The 20,954-nt window shown below is 41.1% G+C and overlaps 1 protein-coding gene across 1 annotated transcript; it reads right to left on the bottom strand.

Moving 5' to 3' along the window:
- Positions 1–13,836: 13,836 nt before the first annotated feature.
- Positions 13,837–20,335, bottom strand: LOC112219361 (barH-like 1 homeobox protein). Its single transcript, XM_024380540.2, has 3 exons — positions 19,028–20,335; positions 16,585–16,810; positions 13,837–15,409 (listed from the first exon to the last, which is right to left on the bottom strand). The coding sequence occupies exons 1-3, from the start codon at positions 19,479–19,481 to the stop codon at positions 15,118–15,120; spliced, it is 972 nt and encodes a 323-aa protein (XP_024236308.1). The 5' UTR covers positions 19,482–20,335; the 3' UTR covers positions 13,837–15,117.
- Positions 20,336–20,954: the final 619 nt, after the last annotated feature.

Below are 20,954 nucleotides of genomic sequence, written 5' to 3'. Positions count from 1 at the left end.
CTGTCACGCCCTGACCTGAGTATTCTTTGTTTTCTTTATATATTTTGGTTAGGTCAGGGTGTGACATGGGTGATGTATGTGTTTTTGTACTGTCTAGGGGTTTTGTAGGTTTATGGGGTTGTTTACCATCTAGGTGTTTATGTATGTCTATTGTTGCCTAGATTGGTTCCCAATTAGAGGCAGCTGTTTATCGTTGTCTCTCATTGGGAACCATATTTAGGCAGCCATCTTCGGGTATTTTGTGGGTTATTGTCTACGTGATGTGGCATGTTAGCACTCAGTTTTGATAGCAGTCACGTTCGTCTTGTTATTTTGTTTGTTTGATTAGTGTACTTCGTGTTTTTTCGTCTTTCATTAAAAATATGTATTCACGCTGCACTTTGGTCTCCTCACTACGACGATCGTTGTAGTTAGGCATTAACTTGAAATGGTTAAGATAAGGGTTAATGTTTGGGATAGGCTTAACTAAAATACATGTAAAAACTTTCTATTGCTGGATTCTAACTTGCAACCTATGGAATCAGAGGAAGAAAAATAACCAGCAAGGTTGGATACTTTTTGTATAATTTCTCACTCTTGCTGTTTATTTTTAATTTTGTGTAATTTTATTTTCTGGGCCCCACTCAGTCATTAACTCCAAATTCTTAAGGTTACTCATTAACTCTGAATGATTAAGGTAAGGGTTAACGTTTGGGATAGGCTTAAAACAAAATATCAATAACAACATCCTATCACTGGATTCGAACTTGCAACCTATGGAATCAGAGGCAGATGCTTAGACACACTAACAAAACCGAAATGTACTTGAAGGTAACAGTGCTCACTCTTGCCCCTAATGGCAGTTTTCCACATCTCCTGACGTCCTCAGACATGGATGGCCGCGTCTCATGACTTGAAACTCACCTTTTTGACAACATACGAGACCATTCAGACGCATAAATACTTGGTAGAACTGTAATACAGACAGCGGCTACCCTCTGAATGTACACAGAGTGCTGTGTGTTTTTCTCTGAAAAATAGTTATTCAACGGAATGTGTTATGTACAAGAACTCCTACAATACCCTCCAATATTACATACTATACACTGAGTGTACAAAACATTAGGAACACCTTCCTAATATTGTGTTGCACCCCCCTTTGCCTTCAGAACAGCCTCAATTCGCTGGGGGAATGGACTACAAGATGTTGAAAGCGTTCCACAAGGATGCTGGCCCTTGTTGACGCCAATGCTTCTCATATTTGTGTCAAGTTGGCTGGATGTCCTTTGAGTGGGGGACCATTCTTGATACACACAGGAAACTGTTGAGTGTGTGTGTGTGTGTGAAAAACATGACTCACCCTACTCATCCTCCTCTTTCATGTTGATGAAATGGTCTATGACACTGTCATACAGTACACACTTACATTTTTGTTGTTGTCCTAGCTACCTGGCTACCTGGCTAAAATGCTTGTTTGCTAGCCTAATTTCCTTTCATGGGCAACGTTAGTTAAAATTAGCCTTCTACATCTAGCTACATATAGAACTTCCATCCTCTCACCCAGAGGCACAATGTGTACATTTATGGTTGTATCAGAATTATCGTTATAATCATTGGCCAGTACGGAGAATGAAAGGCTCCCGAGTGGCGCAGCGGTCTAAGGCACTGTATCTCTGTGTTAGAGGCGTCACTACAGACACCCTGGTTTGAATCCAGGCTGTATCACAACTGGCTGTGATTGCGAGTCCCATACGGTGATGCACAATTGGCCCAGTGTTGTCTGGGTTTGGCCGGTGTAGACCGTCATTGTAAATAAGAATTTGTTCTTAACTGACTTTGCCTAGTTAAAAATTTTCAAAAACACAAGTCAACAATTCAAGTTGTTTCTGTCAATTACATATTGCTCTCGATGTGATTGGAGGGAAGCCAAATCCAATCTGGCTTCCCTTAAAACTTTTTGGGGGTGTGCCAGCACCATTCACAGTCGAGCTTACTCAGTATAGGTCAATGCTGATTGGCTATTATTCTATTCAATGGCATAGGCGGCAACAATGTCATACTCTTTTCGGTCAGACAGATAGATGGCCTACACATACAGACAGAGGGATGCTGTTTTGCTCCCTTGGATGCTTTCTCCAGAGAGATACATTCAGTCTCTTGCGAAGTGAAGGAACATTTTGAAACACAGAGACAAAAGATCAATTATTCTATTTATTTTGTTCTTTTTTTATTGGCAATTTTTTTGGGGAAGCCTGGGTTCCACCTGACTACCATACCCCATTCAAAGGCACTTAAATATTTTGTCTTGCCCATTCACCCTCTGAATGGACACATATACAAACCATGTCTTAATTATCTCAAGGCTTGAAAATCCTTCTTTAACCTGTCTCCTCCCCTTCATAAACACTGATTGAAGGGGGTTTAACAGCTGACATCAATAAGGGATTGTAGCTTTCACCTGGATTCACCTGGTTAGTCTATGTCATGGAAAGAGCAAGTGTTCCTAATGTTTTGTACACTCGGTGAATGTGCGACTTGTTATGGTGTTTTGGTGCTATAAGACATGGTTTAAAGTGACTGAGGATTTGGTCATGCTTTTTGAAGCATCCTGCCATAGGCCCTATCACTCCTATTGTTTCACTAGCAGCGATGCTATTGCTGGCTGTGGGGTAAGTAAATAAAGACAACTAAGCCATCTTGTCTTTCAGGATCAATAAATGAATAACATTTTGTCAATAAAATGTGTTATATTTCAGATGTTGGTGTACTGCCACTTTAAATGACAGTCATGTTTGCCACATAAATATGAAAAAAATCATATTTACAACACAATTCTAAGAACTAAATGATACTACAACGAAATGATGGCAAATCTGCATTTTATTACTAATGTGGATTGTACTTTGGAGAAAATACGTTTTTATATAAGGGAAACAAGTGTATTTTCGTTTCTACAAAATATGAAAATTAACTGAAACTTTCCTAAAATTGCAGTCTGTTTTGGTAAATGTTTATTTCAGATAACATTGATTACATGTCTAATGACAAGAATTAAGTTGATATTTTGCTTGATAGTTGCTTTTTCCAATAGTTTATTTTTGGTGTAAAAAAAAATGTGTTGGTAGTTTGAGGCTTAATGTGATTTGGTGACAATGGGAAAGGTTTGTTTGATTACATTGTCAAATCTTCAATTATTCAAACTTCAGAGTCAAGTCTTGGTAGTCCTTGGAAATACAGAAAAAGGTACGGTCTTTCAGGGACTATTTGACTGTTTAGCGGACTTTCAAGGCTGACTAAACAGCATGCTGCATGTCACTGGGTACAGCAGGGTAACCTTAGAACCACAGAGATAGGCTGGCCTGGGCGGGATGTACCTGGCAGCTGTAATGTTATTGGAGATCCTCTGCCCCCTACCCACCCTCCTTTCCTCCTCTTTGTTCATCAGTGAATGTCCAGTCTGTCTCTGGTCCAGCCGATGCCTTCACAGTAGCGATACGGCCCAGCGTATGACCTCAGGAGCTCCTTGGTGTCTTCGGGGAGGTAGAATGTGTCTATGAGTGTCTGATGAGTGTCTCTGAGGCTGTGTGCGTTTGTTTTCTATTTGTGCCACATGGTTGTCTGCATACCTACTGCACTGCCTACGTCCCCTGTCTAGTGGTCTATCTTATTTTACCATCCGTCACTGCCTTCTGACTTCCCCTCTCTGTGTGATGACTCAACCTTTCTTTTCACTGCTCCTTTTTTAGCCACCTGAACTACTGAATATCTGTCGGTTCATTCTTGTCTCCTCCAGCACGTTCTTTTACCCCAGCCCATGTCTCTTTCACTCAGCCATCAGCTAATCCTCTACGCAGCCTAATTACTGTGTATCTGCTCAATGGGACAGGCACTGATGGTATGTGTCCTTTAAACCTGAGGAGCATGTTAGACTCCCTACACCGCCCTCTCTCTCTCTATGATTTACAGGATAGCATGGAGGGAAACATTCGTTGCTCACAGAAAAAAACAGCAATAGTCCTCTCACCCTGAAGATGAAATCCTGTTCCTTGTCTACCAGCATTCTAGTATATGACTTGGATGTGGGTTATGTGTTGACACTGTTGTCACAATTGTCTCTGGTGCACCTGATTAGTATAGCCTGTCAGTCAGAGAGACAGCATGTACAATGTGTATTCTGTGTGTGTGTGTGTGTGTGTGTGTGTGTGTGTGTGTGTGTGTGTGTGTGTGTGTGTGTGTGTGTGTGTGTGTGTGTGTGTGTGTGTGTGTGTGTGTGTGTGTGTGTGTGTGTGTGTGTGTGTGTGTAAGGATATGTGTGTGTGTGTAAGGATATGTGTGTGTGTGTAAGGATATGTGTGTGCATTGTGTCTGGTGTCTGTATATATTTATGCACACACATATTTTTTGCATGCTAGTGAGTGTTTGTGTGTTTGCATGTGTCCGTATGGAGGCTGAGGGTTCTTGGTTTGGAGCATCTACTCTTGGCACCCCTAGGTCTGTGGAGACCTGCCGCTGTGCAGGATCAAGGGGTGCAGGGCTGCTAGTACGGAGAGCCAGCCTGATCGCATGCCAGCTGCAGTCCCTAATGCCTCTGCCACATCCTTGGCAGCCTGGGCCTCTGCCCTTCTCTCTCTGCTCCTCTTCTTGGCACAATAAGGAGGTTTTTCTCATGCATTTATTCCTCTTTTCTTCTCCTCAGGCCTCAGGTTATATCAGTGTTGTTTGACTGATGGGCACATGATTAGGTTGGTCTATATGAAGTACAATAAGCCATGTAGTTACATGGTTATTATATATAATGTAACAGTGTGACTCGCTTGCACGTTAAAACCTCTTAAGGATCTGCCCCTTTAAATTTGTTTTGCCTAAAATGACTTCTAACTGCCTGTAGCTCAGGACCTGAAGCAAGGATGTGCACGTTCTTGATACCCTTTGAAAGGAAAAACTTTGTAGTTTGTGGAAATTGTCCAATGAATGTAGGAGAATATAACACATTAGATCTGGTAAAAGATAATACATAGAAAAAAACATGTTTTTTTTGTATGTTTTTTGTACCCTCATGTTTGAAATGCATGAGAAAGTCCATAATATATTATTCCAGCCCAGGCTCAACTTAGATTTTGGTAGCTAGATGGCAGCAGTGTATGTTAAAAGTTTTAAACTGATCCAATGAACCATTATATTTCTGTTCAAAATGTTGTATCAAGACTACCCAAATGTACCTAATTAGTTTATTAACAACTTTTAAAGTTCATAATTGTGCACTCTCCTCAAACAATAGCATGGTATTCTTTCAATATAATAGCTACTGTAAATTGGACAGTGCAGTTAGATTAACAAGAATTTAAGCTTTCTGCCAATATCAGATATGTATGTCCTGGGAAATGTTCTTGTTACTTACAACCTCATGCTAATCACATTAGCCTACGTAAGCTCAACCGTCCCGTGGAGGACCCACTGATCCTGTAGATGTTTTAAAACGTACTCATTACAAAGTGTTATGCGAGAAGTCAGGGAAAGCGTATTCCCATGCAAGAAAATGGCTGCCTTAAATCCAGCGGCGGCCCACCCATTGGGGCGTTAGAGGTGGCGCCTCACTTATAACATATAATTAATGGACTTTGTTTTAAATGCTTATAAAAGTGTTGTTTCAAAAATATATTATTCAAAATAATATTATTTGACGGCCAGCAGTAGCAGCAGCTCCGCCTTAAACCCTCCGCTGTGTGAACATTGCTTGGATTATTTAGCCAGCCATTTGCTATGAGGGGGAACTCCCCCAATGAAATCACAGGGTATTCTGCCATCAGTGGCCGCCAAAAATATATTCTGGTTTAGCAAAATTACAGGAGTACCATCTTTTATTCACCTTTTTGTTCACACACAGTGCATTCGGAAAGTATTCAGACCCCTTGACTTTTTCAACCCAAAAAATGACGTTACAGCTTTATTCTAAAATTGACTAAATTGTTTTTTTCCCTCAACAATCTACACACAATACCCCATAATAGCAATGCAAAAACACTTTTTTTTACATTTTAGCACATTTCTTTTAGCAAATATATTGAAATATTACATTTACATAAGTATTCAGACCCTGTACTCAGTACTTTGTTGAAGAACCTTTGGCAGCGATTACAGCCTTGAATCTTCTTAGGTATGACGCTACAAGCTTGGCACACCTGTATTTGGGGAGTTTCTCCCATTCTTCTCTACAGATCCTCTCAAGTTATGTCAGGTTGGATGGGGAGTGTCACTGCACAGCTATTTTCAGGTCCAGAGATGTTCGATCGGGTTCAAGTCAAGTCTCTGGCTGGGCCACTCAAGAACATTCAGAAACGTGTCCCAAAGCAACTCCTGTGTTGTCTTTGCTGTGTGCTTAGGGTCATTGTCCTATTGGAAGGTGATGGAGGCCACTGTGTTCTTGGGGACCTTCAATGCTGCAGACATTTTTTGGTGCCCTTTCCCAGATCTGTGTCTCGACACAATCGTGTCTTGGAGCTCTACGAACAATTATTTAAATCTTATGGCTTGGTTTTTGCTCTGACATGCGCTATCAACTAATGGACCTTATATAGACAGGTGTGTGCCTTTCCAAATCGTGCCCAGTCAATTGAATATTCCACAGGTGGACTCCAATTAAGTTGTAGAAACATCTCAAAGATGATCAACGGAAACAAGATGCACCTGAGCTCAATTTCGAGTCTCATTGCAAAGGTTCTGAATACTTATGTAAATAAGGTATTTCTGTTTTTTATTTATAATACATTTGCGAAAAATGTCTCAAAACCTGTTTTCGCTTTGTCATGATGGGGTATTGAAAAATATATTTGATTCAATTAGACTAAGGCTGTAATGAAAAAAGTGAAGGGGGTCTGAATACTTTCCCGAATTCACTGTATTTTGTGGTTTTCACTGTGACACTATAGCGGTTCAGTTTGGAGACTGTCAAAAGGATCATACAGAATTAAACTGGGACTCTCAGTATCCATCATCCTCCAGTGTTGTGAGGCTCTGTGAAGGCTCACAGAAAGCGTCGGCGAAGAGGCGTCACTTCCAGTTAGCAGACGTGCAACACACTAAAGAGGTTCAACTGCAACGCCAGGCATAGCCAATTGTATTGATATGTTTTTGAAGATGCTTCTCTCCTCTACCTTGTATCACACTCCTCAGACTTGATCCGTCGTGCCACTCCAGACTTACTTCAAACCCCCGGAGAGGAGTGTGAAGTGTGTTTCCTTCTGTTCAGTTGTGTGGAGCAGGGTGAGGAAGCCCAGTGCTGCTGTTTGCTGTTTTTGCTAGCTGCCTCCATTATAGAAATCAGCCCTCTGATCTCCACGACAACATGCCTCCAAATTCCTCTGCCTCTCTCTGACTTCATGTAAATACCCCTGTGTCAGTTTCTCTGTTGATTAAATGAATATTAGCGTTAGGAGCAAGGCAGGAGACCGTGCCATTTACTCTCTATCAGGATGTGAAATTCACCAGCTCTACAAACTTTTATTAAGTACAAATGTCATAGCTTATATTTGTGCCTCTTTGGACTTCTTGGTTTCGTTCCTGTTTTGTTTTATGCCTCTCTCTGCTGTCTTGTCTCCTCACTTCTACCTTCCTGTCAACGGTGGGTGTAGCTGGTGCATGGAAGTCAGGCGCAAGAGAGCAGAGATGAGTGAACACGAAGCACTTTACTGAGGCAAATAGTAAGACCAGAACGCAACAGTGTCACCAAAACCAAATGCCCAAAACAAATAAGGCAGCACAAAGTACCACAAACAAAGTACAAAGTACAGGCTGCCACAAAACACAGGTAATACATAAAACCTGGCGCTAACCAGCCGGAAGCGTGCCAACCTCGACAAATACACAATACTCCACACAGACATGGAGGGAACAGAGGGCTAAATACACATAGTAATTATGAGGAGACGTAAACCAGGTGTGCAGGAAAACAAGACAAAACAAATGGAAAATTAAAGGTGGAGCGGTGATGGCTAGAAGATCGGTGACTTCGACCACCGAACGCCGCCTGAACAAGGAGAGGGGCCGACTTCGGCGGAAGTCGTGACACTTCCTCCTCTCCTCCCAGCTCTCTATCTTTGGCTTGTTAGCCTTGGGTCCTTGCCTTGGCATTGGAGTTATAGCTCAGCCAGGCTGCTGCTTGGTCAGCGCTAGGGGTCCACAGATGCGAATGGGAAGTCAAGGACTGATCATTGGAGATAGAATGTCTCTCCCAGCAGTCAGCCTCACTGCTGCTACTGGCCTCACATGTCCAATTATGGGGTGTTGGACCAGCCTATACCCAACACACACACACATGCACACACACACACACACACACACACACACATGCACACACACACACGCTCTCACTGAGACCTTGTTACCCACTATCCACACTGCGCTTACTATAGTTATGGTAAACCTGGTGGCACTTGCCAACTTGACCCAGTCAGAGGTATAGGGGAATCCTGTGGTTTAAGACAATAGCCCTCTAGACCCCCTTTGGGTCTGTTTTCCTGTTGATGGCCCAATGGGGCCCCTGAGACAAAGATGTCTTCATCATGTTCTCCCCATCATGGCTCAATGTCTGCACCTCATACCGCTGTCTAAAGCAAAAGAACACTTGGCCATACTGTATACTTAGCTTGGTAGTTCACTGTACTGGAATATTTGCATGTTTGTCTTCTATTGAACTTCTGTTCTTAGCCCCGATATCCTCACTTCCCTTGGTTTTTCTCATTTCCACACATGTACGCATACACGCCCCCCCCCCGACCCCCACTCACACACATACATTGAACAGCCAGAGAACACTAAGACGAAAGCACACATGGTCCTCTGCCGGCCTCTGCCCTGTACCAGCAGACAGTGTATGAGCGGCTGCCAGACTTCACACAGAAGGGTGTTAAAAATACATGCATACCACACCTCATGACTTATTGATGCTTCTCTCCTCCCTGTATGTTTATGAGGTGAGAGGCCTCCCCGTTGTCCTGTACATTGACCCAGGGGTCCACCGGTGTGTCTGAGACACTGCCTATTCCTTATTTTTTGTTCACTTTAAATGAGACCATAACATGTGGACACCTCCATATATGCATGCTGACCACAGGGATCACATAAATAGTCATGCTACCTTGGAAGAGGAGCTCCTCCATTGTCTAGGAGCTGCATTTATCATCACTGGGAATCATATTTAAGTAGTCATGTTTGGGTAGAAACTGACATAATATGGTGCATCAATGTTACCCCTCTTACTGTTGAAGACAAAGACAAAGATAGGAACACAAAGACACAGTTTCAGAATTGAGCAGATATTTAGGGAATTTCACCTTCATCCGGTTTAGGTATTCTTTGCTCAGGCCAGATGGTAACTATAGGTAGTTAGGTACTTAGCTTTGCTAATGGTACCAGGTCTGTAGTGCCTAAGTAAATTGGGAGGCAGCAGAATGCACCCATCCAGCAGGAGGCGCTGTAGTGTGATGTGCAGACTGGAGGACACTGAGGGTATTTGAGGCTGCTGTCCCTCACTCTACTGCAGGCCTCTGTTGTGGTCATGGTCAGTCCTGTGTGAGATATTGTTATTGCTCAGGGGTGTATTATCTCAGAGGCACTTCCCTGGTCAGGTAGAGGGGGGGTCAGGTGAGAGGTGGACATTTACTTGAGAGGCTGCTTAGGGACTTCTGCAATAGACAGGCGCTCATGCCGGCCCTAACACCACAATTTATTGATTAGATAATCTCTGTGTCATCTGATGGCGGTGTGGCTTACACTGCCTCCCTGCTGGGGGTACATGGCAGTAATCACTGACTGGGGGTAGGGGTGGGGGACGGGGACGGGGGCTTTCCTTGAACATAAGGGACTACCTCTTCATGTTAGTCCTGCTTTGATTCCACTTTCCTTCTCTCTTCTTTTCTATTCTCCTCCAGCCAGTGGTGGACTGGGACCAAAAATCAGCCCTACATTTCTAACACATCGGCCCATTTCTTTCCTCAAGGCCCCCACACCAGCTCAATTCTTTCCTCAAAGCCCACACGCGGGCCATTTCTTTCCTTGAGGTCCCTAATTATTAGTCAGATATTGATCAGTTTGCGCAAAAAAAAAAAACATGTTAGACAGGCCCACTTGGCTAAAAATGGGCCATTTTCCCGAAATGCCAGATGGCCAGTCCGCCCCTGCCTCCAGCTCTGAGAGGGAAGCAGAAAGCTCAAGCTTTCATTATTTGCTGAGATTGGGATGTCAATCCCTGCGCCCCTGACCCAAGTTTGTAGTTCTCCCCATTTTATTGGGGAAATGATTAGCGTGGTTATCTCCCCTCCACACTGTAAAGCTTTTCTTCCTCCTCTCTTCTCCCCACCTCATACCTTCAGGCTAGGAGAAGATTTGCTGTACAGGACATTGCCATGGGAAAGACTTGACTTAGTGATTTCCCCTTCCCTCCTTCCCTCTCTATAGTTTCTTCTGATATTTCAATCTTCTATCCTAAACGTTTCTGTAGCACTGTGTCAGAATCCATATTCACATTTTTTTCTTTCTTGTCCCCTTTCCCACCCTACCGAATGAGATGGTAGCGTAAAGTGTGGAGTTCTTGACTTTGTTTCTGTGTGACAGAATGGAGGGCATATGATTGGGTGAGAGAGCCAGGGTTAGGATCTGATTTTCCTTGGTTCACAGAGGTCATCCAGTGATAACCCAGCTGGATGCACCTATCCTAGTTTCTACCCCTAACCCGCCATACTGAATGGATATATTCACCTTTACAATTCATTCACGGCTTAGTTGTAAATATTCAATAGTAGGCGATGTGATGGTATCATGCAATTTTACTGTTAGTCTGTCTTTTTAATCAACTATTAATGACAACTGCTTACTTACTTTCTTTATCTCAGTTATTATAGGTCTATGGGTATAGTGGGAATGTCTCATTCACAGCAACAGTGCAGCCATTCATGGCCTACATTTGAGCTGGATTTGGTCCAATCAATTTTGCATTTATTAATTCCGTTTTCTAACAAGTATGGGAAACATCACTTGTTTTTTTAAAAGGTTGAGGACATTAAGTTATAATAAGAAGTTATAATGATTCACTTTTAAAGAAATACATCACAAAACAGTTATTCATTTGAAATTCAATTGGATATGTACTTGCTAAATGGAAGAAATAGCCTTTTTTTAGAACTGTCCATAAGGAAAGCAAAATATGCAATTGTGTATCATTTTTGCATTTAGGTATTTTTCCATCCACCAAGGCTTCCCTGGATTCAAAAACGGATTAAATAACGTTGCCTTAATAACGTTGCGTTAATTTAGAAGGATGTAGTAGCCCAATCTCGATCTATAATAAGGAATGAAAAGGCACTGATAAACAAATCTAGGAGAAAAGACTATCGCCCACTCTACAACGCAAATTGCGCTTTGATTGAATCTTAATTTCATCTGAAGGTTGTTTTGTTTAGTTTTTATTCTGACTCAATGAGCTTAATCAGAGTCACTGATCATCTGGGTCTAAGCCTCCCCGTGTTGTGTTTTTGTTTGTCGGGAGCTCAACGAGACTCTATCCGCACTTCATTAACCCTGAGCGGGGGACAATCCGCGGTAAGAGCCGAGGGATTTGCCCGTATCCTTTCACATGCAAAAATCTCCGCGTCATCCATCAAGACAGGGAGCTTTGCCTGAAATCAGCTGCGCACTTCGCAAGAATAACCCTTTTCATAAATGTTGAGGGGGTTTATCTTTATTTGAATCGGTCACGGATCCTTATGATTTTTTGGCAAGTTGGGAATTTGTTGAGGGGGGTTTCCTCTCCCTTTTTTCCAAGTCCTAACCACATTCAGTGCGATGTAGCAAGACCTAGAATATTTCTCAGTTAAAGCAAATGTACGCAATATATATGTGTCAATTAGTTAAAGTCAGACTAATGGGCCTATTTTATGAAGAGATAGGCTGATGGTCAATGGGAGAAGGGATAACATGTGCCATGCGAGCGGTGCAGCGGGGGGCTGAATATTACACCCATTATCGACCTTCAATTTAAAGCTATTAAAGTCTTTTGTCTAATCGTTAATATCCCATTCACCAACTCTGTCAGACTGAACTACCCAGCCGTCCTTTATGGTCTGATATTTTGGTTGGTTTAAAGTTTAAAGTCAGACTCCTATTAGGAGTGAGGTTGGGGTGGCGGGTGGGGGGCTGGTGGAGCAGGGCTCTGCGGTGCCGCTGACCAGATGTCCCCTCGCTGATCCGGGCCACAGTCAGCATCGCCCGGTCACCAGCTGTTGGAGCTGTTTGGCAAAGAGCACAGCACCAACACTCCAAGAAAGAGGCATGGAAACAATCCATTTCCAAATGGGATCATTTAAGGCACTTAAACAATTGCACTAGCCTCGCATTAATATTTCATCTGCTTATTGTTTATGGAAAGGAATTAAATGGCATTCTTAATTCAGTTTGCCTACTGTCTACTGTACTAGCGTATTTATAACATGTAGGCTATCCCTTAGCTGAATAAATGGACTGCTTTTGCCAATGATCATCTCTCGATGCAATTGCTCAAATCTGTAGCAGACTATTTCATTATTTTTTATTTGGTATCGACCTATGTTAGGTTTAACCGAGACCACTTTTGAAGCATGGCTATTGTTTGTGTATACATGTGTGTGTGTGTGTGTGTGTGTGTGTGTGTGTGTGTGTGTGTGTGTGTGTGTGTGCGTGTGCGCGTGCGTGTGCGCGTGTGTGCGAGCGTGCATATATTTAATCCTGTGTGTGTGTGTTTTATTATATACACACTCCCATCAATGTATATTTTTGACAGAACAATTAGCCTATCCTATTTATTTATAACACATATATACCAAAACACATTTCTAGTCATAACTTATTAGATAGGCCAAAGTTTTAGATATCAAGGCAGAATTAACCAGCCAGCCTACATTTCCCAAATTGAACTCTCACCACTCCAAATCTTTGGATAAATATCTAGGCATTTTTTAAAGGTTAAGGCGGTGAATGTTCCATGCTCTGACGGTGACATTCTTATTAACTTTTTCAGGTTTGACAAATTAAATTCACGATACTAACCAAATAATGAGGGGGTTTGAGGGAAGTGTTTGACAGACATGTTCAAAATGATTCAAACATGGTGCTTCTAATAGAATTCTACGAACCTTAATTAGATGTTATCAGGCATACTTGCCTGATTTATCACAGGTTTACACATTGGCTCTCCTTTGTCGCAACATAACATGTTTTGTTGTTTAATGATCAAATATGCCAAATCATTATTTTTGTTTGTAATGACCTTGTATTGCATTAAACTATACATCAGAAATGCTACTCTATGTGTGACTAATGATCAATGTCATTCATTCATTAATTGATAAGTTGAAAAGTGAGCATTTGACACGAGCAATGATTGCATGCAGGACCATTTTGTAATTTCTTCTTTAGAGAATAGGACGCCCATTAACAAACCTTGAATAAACCAACTTTCCTCGGATGTAGGCCTATTCATTGCATCTTGCAACGGAAACCGTTTACCGTTTAAGAAACAAACGGAAGCAAACGGAACGAAACGTGGACGGACCTTCATGTGTCCAATAGAAACTCTCCTTTTCATTGAAAAACATTTTCAGTTTGGAGTCAACGTGTTGTTTTTTTTGCAACAGAGGAAACGTTTGCAACATATTAGGCAGTATTGAATACACCCCCAGGTTGTTGTTGTTGATGATGATGATGATGATGATGATGATGATGATGATGATGATGATGATGAACAGCCTACTTGTATGCCATTTGCAAAAATAAATAGTGGCCCTGTATTTGTCTAACATGGATTTGGAAAGATATGGCTGAGTCACGTTATTACATGAAATACCTTTATTTGCACATATATAAAAGTAATTATTTTTTACTTCAAATCCCCCTCTATAGCTCCGACTTAAGCTGTTTGAACAGTTTGACAAAAAGTTATTTCAGCTAATGGGGGCGAGGAACGAAAAACGATCCAGAAATACGAGAACCACTCCACAAATTAATATCTGCAATATACATTTTCACCAAAGAGAGTAACAAGGTTTCCACGGTTTGATACGAAATAACATAAGTCATCCACAACGTCTGCTTAAATACACCTAGCAAATCAACAGGCGAAAGACCCAAATTGGCAACCGACTCAGTCTTCAGTCTTTATCTGTTTAGCAAAAGTGAAGGGTTTGCAAAGGTACATTGCTACTTGATAAATTGATTTACTCTTACTCTGACTCCAAATTGAATACAATTGGGCAAAATGTAAACAAAAAAACTAAAAACCATTATGATTAGAGATTTTTAAATACATTTCGTTACAATTTGGCATTGTATGTTGTTTCTCTCATGGACCTTCATTATTCCCATCCAGATTATCACTGAAATGATAGAAAATGAGCCTTTAGCTCTGGCTAATCTATAGCTTTTTTTGTACTGGATCACTGTCATCTGAAGGAAGGAAATAAAAATGGATGAATAAAAAATATTTTCAAATCAAGAAGTATTCGTATTTACATGTCTATAGCCTATGTCTGGTGATTATTATTTTCATCGTTTGAAAAAAAGTGAATGAAACGCAACTCGTCTTTGTAAAGAGAAATATAACGAAATTATAGTCGTTATGAAATGCCTTTGGATAATCCAATTAGCTATTCAACTAAACTTGGAATGATATTTCAGTTTCCAGACCAATGCATTGGTTTGTTATGCATGTTTTTTTTTAAATAATTGTATCCTGACAACTTAGCATAATAATAATACTGATGTTAATAATAATATCTTTATGATTCTGAGTAAAAGTGCCATTGTCATAAGCCTTGGTGCCAGCAACGATTATTTCAGTAAAACTATCGTGCCCTTTCTGATGTAGCCCACACTGAAGGTATGGTAAACAAAAATATAAATATATAAGTTAAATGCATAGAGAAAAATAAATAAATAAATAAAGAACTTCAGCATGGTAAAAACCTGTCCACTTTAGATAGTTCGAGATTCAGTCATGAAGTTCATTGTTTAATACCATGACTTCTTTTGTCACCGTTTTAAATAGTTTTTTTTTTCTCTCTATCACATAGAGTCCTAGTCTGCCAGGTATGGCATATATCCGGAGCGACCGGCTCACCGCTGCTGTGTTGGCCGGGGAAGCACACCGGAGAGAGGGGGGAGAGGGGGTGGTTCACTACCCCCCTGCAGACCATGCAGAAGAATCCGCGGAACGAGAGGTCGTTGCAGAGCCGGAGGGGGCGCTGAGGGGCCTCTGTACAGGTAGAGCGCCGCTCCGGGGTCCAGGTTGGACATCAGGCTTTGAGGGTAGAAATAGGGCGAAGGAAACATTCTCTGAAGGGCTGAGTAATTTCCAGCCTCCGCTAACAGTTCCAGTCCAACTGCCGTCTGCCTCTTCCACTTTGTTCTATTCGGACAAGAAACAGTGGATATTAGTAATTGAAACTCTCATCATAAAAATATAAACAAGTTTGAAAAGTGCAGTTGGAATCTTTTTATCATATGACTCTGAAGTTTAGAATTCAGTTCACTGAGTAAAAATGCAGTTTGGAAAAAACCCAGTGAAAATGCATGGACAAATAACATAGGCTGCATGGTTCAATTTAAACGAAATTAGTTTTTTCTTAATGGATTTAGGCCTGCTTTGTAATAACAAGCGTTACCAACATGTGGTGTTTTAAGTGCAAAGTAGAGGGTCAGTTCAGAGTCAGTTGGAAACATCTGTAGCCTACGCAATATCATAGCATGCATTCACTTTCGGTTGGGATCGTATTGGTTTCATCGTGTGGTCTGAAATTAGTCTAATTCTTCTATGTTTCCAAGAAAGATCTAAAGTGTAGTTGTACTCAGTTACGCACTTCCGTTATTCTGATAAATCAGTCCTCTCCAATTGTATTCAAGCGAGGGTTAATCTGTCAGATTGTCAATTGAAAGCACTCCTCAATCAGGTAAATTATTCATAATTATAATAATTGAGTAAATATAGTAGTGTGGCTGAATTATTGATATGGCATAGGCCTACATGCAACGATATATTATTCATGCACCAAAGTGTTGTTTTTATACCTATTTATTAATATCGTTTTGCTGTCTGAATGTCATCATAGATTCATTTGAAAACCATTTGGATTTTTTTCTCTAAAAAAATTGCTTAAAACAATCTAGTCTCTAATCTAGTAGAAGGCTATTTGTCAGTATTTGAATCACATTGTTCAAAGGTTTCACGCAGTGCCAAATTGCCAATATTTTATGATGTTTTTATTTTTGTTTTTCTGTTCTATTTTCTCCTTAATTCTTAAGGAATTGATGCAGGGTGTGCCTGTTTTGAGAAAGACATTGGAGCTCTTATGTGACCAATGAGTTTGTCTGACTGACATGAGAAAACCATTCTGTCTGGAGGTGAAGAGCGTTTAACCCTAATATCCTAATGATACAAGTGCAGGCGCGCGCACACACTACCATTGTTGGTCTACTAGGCTCACTGCATTCTACCATTAGGCACTATCAAAATACTTCTCGTCATTTTAAATGGTTATAATTTGTGTAATTACACTAAAGGCAACCAAGCGTCGCAGTCCTTACCTCCTGTTCTGGTACCAGGTTTTGACTTGTGTGTCTGTGAGGTTGAGGGAAGCGGCCAGTTCCATCCTGTCTTGCACGCTCAGGTACTTCTGCCGTTCGAAGCTGCGTTCGAGCTGGGCCAGCTGGTGGTCAGTGAAGGCTGTTCGCGCCTTCCTGGGTTTCTTCATCCGAACATGATGCGGACTGTCCCTACTGCTCGAGATCTCTCGGTCTCCTTCCTCTTTCACTGCAAACACAAGAATAGGATAAATATGAAAAACTCAAATTTACAACAATATCTCAAATGTTCATAAAGCCTATAAAGTGACGGGCAGAGCCTAATCTAAAAGGAATATAGTCCTCGGCTGTAGACTATATGCCCATTTATGAAAGGGATTTGGATTTCGTTTAAATGTTACATTTACAAACGGACTTAAGCCTATTTCAAAGTTGAACTGTTTCATACAACTTCATATCCGTGTTTGGGTGTTGTGTTGGAGGACTTTAGGCCACTCTCCATTTGATTAAGATTGTGCCTAGTTTTTATGAAGATGTAGCCTAGACCTATTTACAAATTAATATGTTTTGTATATTAGCACATTGTTTTTGCAATTGGATGTGTGTAACATTCCCCTTTGTTCTATTGCTGTCGTGTTGGGGTTAGAACTGTAGTATACATTTCTCAGTTTATTCTCCCCCGTTCCCTCCAAAAAGAGGAGACGCGACGTGAGAGCTCTTGCTAGTTGAATAGTTGAGTCGTCTCTCAAGAAGCACAATAATCCGGCTAATTGAGCCACAAGGGAAGGGCGCCTTTCAACCGCGACCGGAGAAACTTCACAGGGCCGCGGATGAGAGCGAAATAAAGAGCCGGCCGGCCTTGCGCGTTACAAATCTGATTAGCACTGGGACAAATTACATCAAATCCCCGAAATATTAGAAGGCGGATTCGCTGAAATCAAAGCAGTGTACTACTCCCTACAAGGGCTTTGGAGCTGAATTGACTGCGTTGATATGACAATCTGTTACACACACACACACACACACACACACACACACACACACACACACACACACACACACACACACACACACACACACACACACACACACACACACACACACACACACACACACACACACACACACACACACACACACACACACACACACACTGTATCCAAAGTATATTGATGTCGTTCATGTTCATGTTCCTTTTTAAAATCTGAACTGAAGTCAGGACTTTTGTAAAAACCCTTGCTGTAATGGATTGATGAAATAACATTGTTCACTAGTAGGCTATAAATAACATGTCAATGACATTATTTACATGAATAAAAAGTCGAATGAATATTATTAATAATATTACAATACATACCGAATAATATAGGCCTATCCTCATTACACAGTTTTGTGTCACTGTAAGATGGCATTTTCTTTTTATCAATAAAAGGGGGTAGATATATTTAGTGTTTTTGTTATATAAGTTAATCAAGTCAATATTTATTAGGCCTATTATATTTTTCTTTTCTTTTTCTACGCAGATTTCTATTGACTATTTCCTGCCAGCAGGAATTGTCCTCGCCTATAACCAACGGTTGACTCATTTGTATCCAGGCGCTGCTTCATTAAACTGTCAATGGAGATGACATGTCTGTTATGGCTGACATGATTGGAAACAGACAGACCCTTGATGGCATTTATCTGGAGGCAACCCCGTCATCTTTTCCCATGCAGCTCTTCTCTTGCCTCCCTGACATCAACAGATGCTTTCAAGACGTCTGCTAATGCAAGCAAGTGCGTCTGAAAGGAAAAACGGTTTGACACCTAATGTTTATCCCCCAAATCATTGGAGAATATCAACAGTGTGGATTCCATAATTTAAGAAAATAATAGACTCGTGTCCTCCTTTTCAATAATCCTTTATAGGCCTAGTGTAACTATAGACACTTTTTAAAAGAGCTTTAGAGTTCAAAATAATAGGGTTGATCAACTTTCACCATATGCTAGCATTTCTTATTTATATATATATACATTTTATTTGAGGGGTGGGGGGTTAATTAATCTCTTATTGAGTTTACTGGGATAATGTAAAAGTGTATAATTTGATATTAGATTAGATACATTTTATAGGGGATTCCTTTTGAACAAAGATTCTAGCCTAGGCTGTAGCCTACTTCCAGTAGCCTATTTGCCTTCCCGAGGCTAATCACAATTTACAACCATAGCCTAATTAACCGAGCACTACATCTTCAGAAACACTTTGAAACATGGACAGGTGTTGTAACACGTTCAATTATGATAAGAAAACATTGAGTTAGAATGAATTATATAGAAAATCAACTGCATAAAGCTCACACAAATACAACGGATATAGAACAGTAGGACTACAACAATTCCATTAGAAATAATGTGACAAAGTCTAATTGATTTCTAAACATTAAGCTTGTTTACATCACTATTTTACCTTTGTATTCGCTGTCTGACGATGAGTTGCTATGGATTTTGTCCATGAAGTCATCTGCGAGCTTGGAGGCAAGTCGCCCCGTTTCTTGAGTTGGCTGGCCATTACTGGAGTATGGGGCGCAGGCGGCTAGCGGTTTGCAGTCAGCTAGAATATCTCTGATCAGAAAGGATGAGGTGACGGTCCGCGGCTGTGACCCGGCGGAGATCTGTCCGTGTTGGAGATGGGGCGGCAACCCGATAGCATGACCTTGCCTCTGCAATGCCTCATCCACACACTCCCTCCTCGGCGACGGGGGAGACGAGCAGCCGCTCTCTAGGTCAGACCTCGGGCTGAACTCCAGCGGTGACCGGCACTCTCCCACCAAACTGTCCCCTTTCGACATGACCGGACTTCCAGGTCTGTGGGAAAGTAAAGAGTCGATCCCAAAGCTGGACCCATTGGTGGATGCCTCCATTGTTTACCAGCACAGCTAAGTTCTTCGAGGCCTCAACTCAAACTATCATTGGTATTCGAGGCAAGCAAGTTCAGATGATTGCTGAGATGAGACTTTGCCTGAATTTATCCAGCAGGAAAATCCAAAAATGATTCGGAAATCACATATATTCAACCAAGATGTTTTCTCCTCTTCTTAATTTATTATTATACTTGTCAAAATAGCAACATCTCCGGGTTCTCGGAGTTATATAAGAGTAGGCTACAAAATCGACTCTGCATCCAACTATTTTGTCCTAAATACAACACTATTCATGAATTCGATGCAGCTAGGCTCTGTTGGCGAGTTTGTCCATATGTTTTCTCTTTTAGAAAATGAAAACTCGCCGGTACGACTTCTAAATTATTGATCAACTTATTTCAAATATTGACAAAAAAACTGCAATGATTAGAGGCAGTGAAGCAGCGTTAGTGCAAGTTAAATAGGCAAGCGATTCAGCACCACCTTTCAGCACCACGGACAGAGACAGCAGCGAGTATTGCAAGTGGAATTCAAGACCTGCAAATGACGCAGAGCGAGGACACAATTGCTGAAATTGTCATCACTTAAAAAGTAGTTCGCTGGTGTGACCCGTCTGGTGCTCGATTGTAGAGGAAGGTAGAGATATTCTACACCAACAGAAAGATGCAACAAGAGACTCGAAACGGGTGGGCTGTAGCAGTCGAGAAGATACGCACAGTAAAACAGTGGTAACGCGGGTTAAATAGACACAACTGGGATAATGTGAAGGAAATCTCAAAAAATGGAACTTGAGGAAAACTCAGGAGCTAGGTTTTTAAGGACGCCCCGTCCACGTGAGTCCCTAGTGACAAGTCTTCATTGGTTGAGGGGGCTTTTTGGGTGTTGACGGGTTTGCGGAGAGGAAGGTAGACCCCCCCACACACACTCACTCACCCCCTCCTCCTCGCCCCATCTCTTTGATTAAAAGAGACACTGAATTCATCAGGAGACTCAGATCCAACTGTTTACAGGCAATTTTCACACTGTTTGCTTTCATTACATCATTGATGAGGCTTATAATGGGGTTATTATGTGGAGCTGGTAGGTCTTTTCTCTCGTCTCTCTTTACGCGCGTGTTCAGTCAAAACTGTACAGGCTTTTTTTTACATTATCGGCATTTTCCCACATTTTGCATTTATTGGCAAGTTTCAGAATTTAGTTTAATTGTTTTTCCATTTATGTTCACGTTGTTATATAAATATTATAAGGCTTTTATTGACGTTAGTTGGCACAGATCTGCTGTTATATGCTGTTGCATTGGATATTTTTTTTCTGGTTAAAAATATATACCTAAAGGAATTATATATTATTATTTTTATAAATGTTGTTATTGTGTTACTGTTATGAGGAATGCATATAATTTAATTTTTTTCACAAACTTAATGTACTCTACATTCATTTCTAATGAATTGAGGACCCATCCAGTGCTACTTT

This window comes from Oncorhynchus tshawytscha, linkage group LG20 (assembly GCF_018296145.1).
Source record: "Oncorhynchus tshawytscha isolate Ot180627B linkage group LG20, Otsh_v2.0, whole genome shotgun sequence".
Taxonomy (NCBI): domain Eukaryota; kingdom Metazoa; phylum Chordata; class Actinopteri; order Salmoniformes; family Salmonidae; genus Oncorhynchus; species Oncorhynchus tshawytscha.
This window is presented reverse-complemented; position numbering and strand designations above follow the sequence as displayed.